Below are 10,120 nucleotides of genomic sequence, written 5' to 3'. Positions count from 1 at the left end.
TACTCTTAATAAGAAGTCACCTATATGAGTGTGAAGTAGAGCCGCTTCTATGAGAACTATAAAGGCTAAGTTTTCTGGAGCACTCATTGAATACCAGGAGTTGTTCAGGGCTAAAATGAACACAACAATGAGAACCAACTTTGTGAGGAAAGGTAATGTGTGTTTGTTATAGTCTTGGTTTACACAAACGGCTGAACAGTTAAAGACATCATGTTCACTGGCTAGCTAGTAAATCCGATAGCAATACACTAGGGAAGGTTCAAAGCCAAAAGCTACCTATCCTGATGCAGTAACTTTTCGACTATACTCTCTCTAGTGTTTGGACAATCATCTTTTGCATTTTAAGCAAATTTCCATTCATGTGGGGGATTGTTGGAAACGGGGGCATTAAAAACATAAACTTTGGATGAGGTTTTGAATAGATTTCACTAATAATTTTTTGCGAATCTCTAGACGAGCACGTTTCTCTCCACAAGGAGATGAACGTGGTATATTTACTTTCTCAAATCCGTTTCCGGGTGAATGAGATATTAGCTCCAAAGTGTGGTGTTTTGATAAGCCTAAATGGGTATGCAAAATGTAGGAAGTATTTGTCCCACATGAAAAAAATGTTAAAACTAATTGAAATTTAAATAAGCCAAATTTGGGCTTGGGCTTGGGCTTGGGCCTAATTATAAAGTCCAATTATTCTTTTTACTAAATGGAATCTTGGATTGGGCCTTTAATTTAGGGCTGGGCTTATTTAAATGGGTGGTTAGTTTTTAAATTTAAATTAAAAGTTAGTTTTTTTTGCAAAATGGTTGCATCTATTTCTAAAGGGTTGCATCTATTTTTCAAAGAGTTGCATCTGTTTCTAAAGGGTTACAACTCAAAACCAACAAACATAACTATTCATGTGAATCATTACAACCTATTGGAGTGGATGTGTCTATTGATGAACAGACACCATGTGAACCATTGCAACCTATTGGAGTGGATGTGTCTATTGGTGAAAAGACACCATATGAACCATTGCAACCAATTGGAGTGGATGTGTCCAGTGTAAAGAGACACATATAAATGGTTGTGTCTAATGATGAAGAGACACACCCAATCCGAAAAGGCACATTAATTAAAAACTACTTTTTAGTTTTTTCCAAAGGGTTGCACCCAATCCGAAAGGCACCTTGTTGCCTATAAATACCCCTCTTTGGATCATTTGCAAGTCATTCATTTTTCAATTTCTTCTATCTCCCTTTCTAGACTTGAACCCAACCCAAGTGGGTTCAAACCATAGGTTAAGTGGTCCGAACCACTTAGACTCTAATCCAATTTCATCTAGCCATATTAAGATTGGTTCGAACCATTTGGTTCGGATTACACCCAATTCAGCATTTATATAGTATAAATGCATTTTTGAGTCAGAGAGAGTATTACACGGAGGAGGTTCGCCGTATCCACGAGTTTGTAGTGCTGCTACTGGTGGATGTAGATCGTTGTATCTTGGGAGATGGACGCCACTGAGTCCGTTAGCACCATAGCGGGGCGAATCCGTCTTAAGAATATAGTATCCAATACTAGCCTCGGTCCAGGTTCTTTATTTACTATTTATTAATTTATTGCTTTATTTTGCATATTTAATTAAATATATAGTTGCATATTTAATTAATCATTTCTTAGCATATTGTTAATTATCTCATATCATATTAGTATAAGGGTTGTTATATCTTAAATGTCACATGAAGCATATAATTACTAACACTTCTTTTGGTTGTACACAAAAATGTGGTTAAATTCTAGAATTAAAGAGTGTGATCGGTTGATCAACTATACATCAACCTTCGCAATAGCACGAATCATTGTAAAATAGGGCTATTGGTCGGGTAAGTCGAACCACTGGGACTGCGCTAATCTATGGCAACCTAAGTGTCTAGAGTCATTTTAGAGTGATAAGGGGTGTTCATAGAGGGTTTGTTTTGGTTGTCACTAAACTACAAATTCAGAATGCATAAAACAATAAATTGAAGGAGATTAAAAGAGAAGATTTAGAGAAGGAAGTCTAGGGAAGTGAGTCCACTCCAAACCTCTACACAAGCTAATTATATGATTAATTTGGGGAATTAATGTAGAAATGACCTTGATATATAATAATACATGACTACTATAATATCTTCAAGAAATTCAATTAATTAAAGAGTAAGAACAACCTATCAAAGCTTCACATGGTTGAGTTACCTAAACTAAGATGCAACCTTAGACATGCTCACTAAGCTAGAGATTGTCAAACAATTAATCAATTGGTGGAAGCACATGATATCAAGTCACAAGATTAACTCATCAAAAGAAATTCTTAAGCTATGGATTAACAAGCTACTCAAAACCATGCCATTAAAACCGTTCCATAATCTTAGTTCCATTGTCACTATGAAACTATAAGCCATACAACTATGAGATTAAATAATCTAAGACAAGAGTATGTAAATCAACATAGTCATTCAAACATTCAAAATCTTCATTACAATTTGTAACATGCTCTAGACCATTGAACTAGCCAAATATACATTTCATTCCCCAAAATAAATCAAAAACTAGGCATGCTTACAAGGTAGAGCTTCATCACCTCCCTAGATGGAGGTTTAGTTACCCATAGGAGCAATGGAAGAAGGAAGAAGCTTGAAGACCTCCTCCATTTTCGTGCTCCCTTCTTCAAGCTTGAATAACTCTATCTCCTTGCTCTCTTCCCTCCCCAAAATCTGATCAAAACTTGCTTAATGTTATGTGTGGCCTTGCTTCCCTTCTCTTGTATAGATAAGGCTCTAAAAACCCCCACCAACCAAGATCTCCAACCAACCATTAAAGAGGGAAATTAGAATTGAGGAACCCAAGATGCAAGTGGCTGAAAATGGGCCATTCCCGAGTGCAATTCTGCCCTAATTTCGAGCACTCGAAATAAGGGCTCGAGCACTCGAAATTGGAGCAGAATGCTCCATTCTTGCCTTGCTTCGCCCGGACCTACTTTGATGAAATGCCATAACTTTGCGCTCTGAACTCCGAATGACAAACCGTTTGAAGATTTGGAGAGCTAATTCAGAGATTTAAATACTTCATGTTTTGGTGGACATCCAATTCTCAAGGATGGTTGGTCGAAAATGAAGATCAAGGCAGAATTGCATTGCTGCCAGGCAGTTCTGCGTACCTCTGGTAACAAGGCCATAGCTCTCTTCTCCGAGCTCCGAATGACAAAACGTTTGAAGATTTGGAAAGCTGATTCAGAGCTCTAAATCTTTCATGTTATGAGGGAAGTCCAGTTCCCAAGTTTTCAAGGTCAAAATGGCGAGCAAAGTTCAGGATTCACTGCTGCCAGAAATTCAGCCTTGTGCCTTTTGATGGCCAAAACTCCACAAAGCCTTGATTTTGCTCCTTTTTTGGCAAATGGACCTGAAAATATATACATACACACAAATGAAGATAATCTACTTAATTAAACAAACAACGGACTTAACTAATGCAATTTAGGGCGCTTGAATATACAGTATTCGGCGCTTATCAGAGTGCAAAGTGGGCATCAACTTTTACAATTTGTAAAAATCACTAGACACTTATACTAAGAAGTATAGTGAGAAAGGATCGTCCTTAGGGATTATAGGATGGAATCTAATTCAATATTAGTGGACATCAGATTGAAAAAGAGTTTTGATTGCTGATTAAACTAAAGTGAAATTAATAACATGCAATTCAAATTAAAGCAAGTGAAATAGGGTTTAAAAGATGGAGGAGAGGTCTTAGAGCATAGGAATCGTCACTAAGTTCATTCACTAAACTAATGCCTTCAACCAATGGGGAAAAACAATATTGTAATCACTATGTAGCTAATGCAATTGTGACAATAAGTATGGCCTATCAAATTCAAGCATGAATTGTTTACCTAACTACAATTAAACTAAGGTGTAGAACAATCCAAAAAGTCTAAGCATAATCCATCAAACTAGTTAACAATTGTAGCACACATTAATCAAGAGGGTAATACAATTTGTAATAATAAGCCATGGACTATCAAAATCACTAATAGATTGTCTACCTAACAACAAGTAAACTAGGGTGTAGAATAACCTACCAAGACTAAGCCATAATCCATCAAATTAATTGATAAATGTATCCAATAAGTACTATGCATAGTCATCACTAAACACAATTAGTAAAGGTATCTAATGTAGAGCATAATCCTTGCGTCCGGACACAAACCTGTAAACTTTGAGCTGATTTGAAATTTCAGTTACTTTTATCTCTCCTCTCTACATGAATGCACGATTTTCAGGGGTTTTGAACTTGATTATGCCAGAGGGGGGTTATATACACATGTATAATGTTGTATCAAGGACCATATATCATTTTTAGAATTCAAATTTTGTAAGTTTCTAGAGAGAGAAAGTGAGGAATAGTTAGGGTTCTTGAGTGTTCTTGGGCATGGCTACTATGGAGCTGAATATGGAGGCTTCCTCTTCAACCATTGGAGCTTCAACCACCACCAGGATGAGCTAAATCCCCTTATTGGGGATTGAGGTAGCCTTGATCAAAGTAATCATGTAATTTCTGTAATTTAATTTGGGGAATAATATTGTATGTGACGAGTTTCATGAATAAGAAAAAGATTTGTATTCATTTTATGTAATATATTAAATTAAAGTATGATCTGGGCAGAATGTTATATATAAGTATACATACCATGTATTTCTTGTCTTAGAACCATGATTATATATTTATACTCTTAATATCTTTACGGTGACAATGAAGATTGATTTCATGAAATGGGATTATAGACATGTTATGTATAAATTTAGATAGATTATGCTAATGGAAGATAGACCATGTTACACCCTTAGATTAATGTAGTTCGGTAGATGGTCCATGCCAACCAAAGATATTCTATACTAGAGAATTGATTTCATGTACTAAAACTTGTCATTTCCATACCTTAATAGGCCATGCCTAGGGAGGATGGCTCATACCACACCCTAGTTTAGGTGGATGAGCCATGCCAACCGCAAATTGGTTATGTTTAGTCTTGAATTGCATGCTTTTCTAGAAAATATTACAGTCGTTAATGTTTCTACACTTTATTATTACATGTAGTTGTTTCCCCAAGTTATTTGCATTAAAGCATGATTACGAGGTCTTGGTGAACTCAATTCCCTAGCCTCTATCTAATTGTTATATTAATATTTGAATTCAATTTAGTTTTATTTAATTTTTATGCAAGTGACAAACAAATAACAAATCTTCAAACCATCTTTTGTGACATTAACAAACCAGAAATTAGTCTTTGAAAATCTGATTGTCATAAGCTTCGTAATCTTCGTGGATTGATACTCCTACTTAGTCACTTTCTTTGTGAATTTGTGCTTGAGTTCATGGTTTATAATTGAAAACCCATCAGTTCTTACAGTCCAAAATAAGTTGTTATTTTTTGTAAATTTGAAAAAGAGGGGATTGCAAATGGTGGCCATATGTCATAACTGTATGCAGGCTGAGGATGATTTAGACCACCTGTTTGTTACATGTACTCTAGCACAAGCTATTTAGCATTGGTTGTCTACCCTGCTTGGATGGAACATGCCTTAGTTCTCTACCTTAGACCAACTCATTGCTTGGTTTGTGCAACAGAGGATCAAACACAAGGCTCAAAAATGCATATGTGCTACAACAATATCGTATTTATGGGATGAGAGGAACGAGAGACTACATCAAGAGCAACAAAGAATTGCTATACACATTGCCCAAGCTATATGTAGAGAGGTTTTACCACTATCAGACATGGAGTTAGGGGAACTTGGATCATCCTCTTTGCATGAGTAACTTAGTTATTTTACAAGTATGTTTGCTTTGGTTACAGCTTGTTTGGCCAAGGGTATGCCCTTGTCGATGATTGTACTCTTCTTGTTATATCTATAAAAATAAATCCACTTTTACCCGGGAAAAAAAAATTATTTTATCAAATTAATTAATTTATGTGATCAAATAGAAATAATCAAGGAATCAAAATAAATGGGGTTAATTAAGCGGTCGGATTGATGACATTTATTTATCTGATAGCTAATTAAGTATAGGGTGGTCATTATGCAAATTCACTTAGCGGCTAACTATTTTCTAATTAGAGTTAAATTATTCTTATTCAGTGGAGTTAAGAATAGTTAATGGGTTAATTGAATTGGGTCAATGAAAATTGACCGGAACAATTATTAGCCCATTGGAACCATGAAAGAATGGGCCCAATGGATCTCATTCCTAGCCCATGGTGAGGATATAGGCTGAAATTTGGGTTTAGCATTAGAGAGGAACTGGATATGTTTTATATCTAATTTAGTTGTCTTTTGAATTTCCACCTTCACCACCTCCAACGCATTTTTTAGTTGTTCTCTAAAATTGTTTTGTATTTTTCCACCCAAGTAGATTTTTTGAAAACTAATCTAGAAAACTGAAAATCGAAAACTAATCCAACAAAGGCCCATACAAGTATTCACTTCCTGAGGCTTAACAGTTGACATTTTCTCAAGACAACCCATACAAGTAGGGGTATGAAATGGATCATATCAGGTTGGCCCAAAACTTCTAAGGCTAGGACCCTTTGGGCTATTACAGAAGAAGATAAAAGAACTGTTAATTTATTCCTCCTATTCTAGTCCTCATCAAATACTTGGTGAAAGTTGTGCAAATCTTATAGCATAGAGGAAGTTGAAACCCAAACCCCCAAACTAAAACCTAGAAAGGGCCACAAACTTAAATCATGGAACACACAAATGCAATTAATCTTGTTGTCACAAAGATTTTCGTAAACCAAAGCCAATTTTCACATTCGACTGAAGTCATTCACACAAAATCACAAGAACAAGAAAGCTAACCAAACTCAGAACCACCATCATCAGTGCAAGCTCAATATAAGAAATGTTCTAAATGCGGTTGTAATAGTTTGATCAGAAGACGAGGGAGATGCCACTGGTCAGCAAATCATCCGCTAAAATTTTGTTCGTGGCCTCTGACGGATGAAAGCCATCCCAGAAGACGTACTCTGATGCATTTGCACACGTTCCCACTGACTTGGCGTTGCACAGTATCGATGTTTCTAGCAATCCTGTACCACAACATGCCTTCCTTGCCTCAAAGAAACCTGCAGTGACAGCACTTTGTCATGTTAAATCTTGTCATTGCCACAACGCTGGCCTGGACGAGCTCAGGAAGCTGATTGAGCAGGCCAAGGCTGGCAAAAACTAGCAATAATCTATTACATAATATATCAATATTCTATTACATAATATAATTATGGGAACAAACCAATTAGAAGTTTCACAGTAGTTGTTGTGGTTGTGGTTATAGGCCCTCCAAATTTTACCAGCAATTTTTAGTAACAAATTCTGGCTCAGCCAAGTTTGTCCCATTAGGATTATGTAACAGGTGGGCGTATGACCATTTACCTAAAAGCTCGAACTATTGGGTAGTGTAGCATACCCACCCATTTATACACACTTCAACCCCCATTCAATTCTGTTGTGGGACAAGTTCTACTTGTAACATTCTCCCCCATCCGAACCCGCATAACACCCTCGTTGCGGTCGGACCACCTTGCTTACCTGAGTACAGACCCGGACGCCTTTCGGGCCAGGCGCTTGGCGTGATACCAGATTAAAGATTGGGTTTGGCTCTAATACCAACTGTAACGGGTGGACGCTTGCCCATTTACCCAAAAGCTCGAACTATTGGATAGTACTGCATACCCACCCATTTATACACACTTCAACTCCCATCCAAATTCGTTGTGGGACAAGTTTTATTTGTAACAGATTCCTATAAGGTAAAGATGATCAATTGTCTGTTCTGATTAAATTTAGACACTTTCAGGAGCCTTGTCCTGCAGTGTCCATTGGGGATTAGGGGTATTGAGTGTGCTAGCCATCTCAAGTTGTGCAGCTTATATTCGCCTTTGGACAAAAATTTAAAATCAGGAAAAAGAAAGACTCTGAATTTCACCGTTGGACTGGTTCTAGCAGGGGACCTAATTGCGAAACTATCCAATCTTAGTCCAGTTTGAGATTTAAGGCAGAGAAGTGAAAAGTTTTTCATACCATTATCAGCAGGATCTGTGACAATGTTGTAAAGTGGCTGGTAGATATCCAAAACAACAATTTTGAGGCCGGAAAGCCTGTTTTGCAACCCTTGGGAGGTGGCATTGAGCTTATTATTGAATGAGACTGCATCTTTGTTGAATTTGGTCACACATTCGTTGCTGTCGGAGCCAAATAGTGTAATGGCAGCAGGAAGGCATCCAATTGGGGGAAGCGTCGTCACTCCAATCTTCCTTGCTCCCAACCCATATAAATCCTGTACTAAGAAATGTTTAGAAGTAACTAATAAATGAAAGCAGTAGAGTACATATTTACATACATTGTCGATTGTCAATTTGGGACATAAAAATGTCCCAAATTGGTTTTACCCTTTCAACCCTAGCAAAACTAAAAGCAACAGCTGATATTCCCTCAATCGATTCCATTTCTGAACACATTGATTCAGATTTAAGCAAATTAATGTCATTAATTCTTGCTCATTTTTTAAAGATAAAATGATATGTAGTAGGTATAGCATTATAAAGAATTGTCGACGACAGAAGTTGATGACTATAATATATACAACAGAGGGAGTATGTTATAGGTTTATAAAATACAGTACAGAGAGAAATTACATATGTATAAATTAAGTATATGTTATGTAATGTACCTGAATGAATTTTACATATGATTGTATGAGAATGTCTGAGAACTCATCAGGTGTGTAGACCTTGTAGAGAAGAGGATTGATGTAATAGTTCTGAGCAAAGTCACTACTCCCAGCACTGACAAGGTAGATTGAGCCAGAGATTATGGACGAAGCATTCGATTTCCCGGCAATCCCTACCAGTTTCTTCTGGTACTCCTTGAAGTACTGTAATTGTTGACTCAATGGAATTGCATCCTACATCACCAAGCTCCGAATAAGATCATCATCTTAGAAAAGAACATATATTTAGATACATATGTGTGTGTATATTATATATGTATATATTTATTGTTTATATTCCTCACATTATACTTACATATAATTTTGCAGTAGTTTCATAATATCCAGACGAACCTGAGGCAAAGTTGGCTCCAATCAAGAGGTTATTTCCCTTGGCTTTTTTGGTAAGGTATGCTGGTGGGTAAGTAGTAAAGCCTAAGTTCTCAGCTGCATTTTAGGGGACAAAAAGAAATTGAATGCATCAAAAATTGGAGAACTCTCACTGTGTGTTGTGTGTGTTTTTGAGAGAGAGAGAGAGAGAGAGAACCAGTGAAGTCTGAGGCAAGCTTTCCATTACAGAATCTTCCAGTTGGTCTGTGATTGATAAAGTCTCTCCCATAAGGAGGGAAGTTTGCTTTGACAATGGTGGATAGGTGGTTGTTGTTGCCCACATCAACAACAGAGTCCCCAAATATGAACAGAGCTGGAACCAGAGGCTGCCCATTCACCACATACAGCACCAGAACATCAAGGAGAAAGGAAGTCAATAAAAATTGTGAAATTCCCATAATAACTTAATTAGATAGATAGATAGAGAGAGAGAGAGAGAGATAAAGAAGTTGGGGAGATGGAAGAATGGTCACAGAGGAGGAATTTAAACACCTTGGAAGTTGCGCTTAGCGTGCCATAAATGGTTGTTGGCAAGTCTTCATCTTAAATAATTTGATCATTTCGAACCTATTACACCATGAGACATGGCTAAAATCTTAAAAAGGAACATGCATAAAGGACTCTTTATTTAATTTCAACTCAAATTAAAGGAAAATGATTTTTATACCCACTTGTTGCATTGAATTGCTACACATACTGTATTTAAATGGTTATCTATTCCATAAATAAATGTATGACTCCCACCACTTATTTGTGTTTTGCATAAATAATAAATCAAAAGTAACTCATTTAGGCGTCTGTAGGTGCAAAAATTCCCTTAACCAAAATAGTTAAAAGAAATAATACAGCTCACTCAAGAAAAATAACAAACAAGAATTATCTAGAGAAAAATAACAATTAACAAGAATTATCTAGAAAAAAAGCGTATATTGCTCTCTATCTTTATTGG

At 36.6% G+C, this 10,120-nt stretch overlaps 1 protein-coding gene across 1 annotated transcript; it reads right to left on the bottom strand.

Moving 5' to 3' along the window:
* Positions 1–6,852: 6,852 nt before the first annotated feature.
* LOC132302246 (GDSL esterase/lipase At5g22810-like) lies at positions 6,853–9,588 on the bottom strand. The gene is made up of 5 exons (XM_059799101.1): positions 9,329–9,588; positions 9,098–9,228; positions 8,743–8,976; positions 8,094–8,349; positions 6,853–7,141 (listed from the first exon to the last, which is right to left on the bottom strand). The coding sequence occupies exons 1-5, from the start codon at positions 9,567–9,569 to the stop codon at positions 6,948–6,950; spliced, it is 1,056 nt and encodes a 351-aa protein (XP_059655084.1). The 5' UTR covers positions 9,570–9,588; the 3' UTR covers positions 6,853–6,947.
* Positions 9,589–10,120: the final 532 nt, after the last annotated feature.

The sequence above is a fragment of the Cornus florida genome, unplaced genomic scaffold, assembly GCF_030987335.1.
Source record: "Cornus florida cultivar Cherokee Brave unplaced genomic scaffold, ASM3098733v1 CherokeeBrave_3.0.0_Hap2_Chr04, whole genome shotgun sequence".
Classification (NCBI taxonomy): domain Eukaryota; kingdom Viridiplantae; phylum Streptophyta; class Magnoliopsida; order Cornales; family Cornaceae; genus Cornus; species Cornus florida.
Note: the sequence above shows the minus strand (reverse complement) of the source record. Positions and strands in the feature narration are given on the sequence as shown.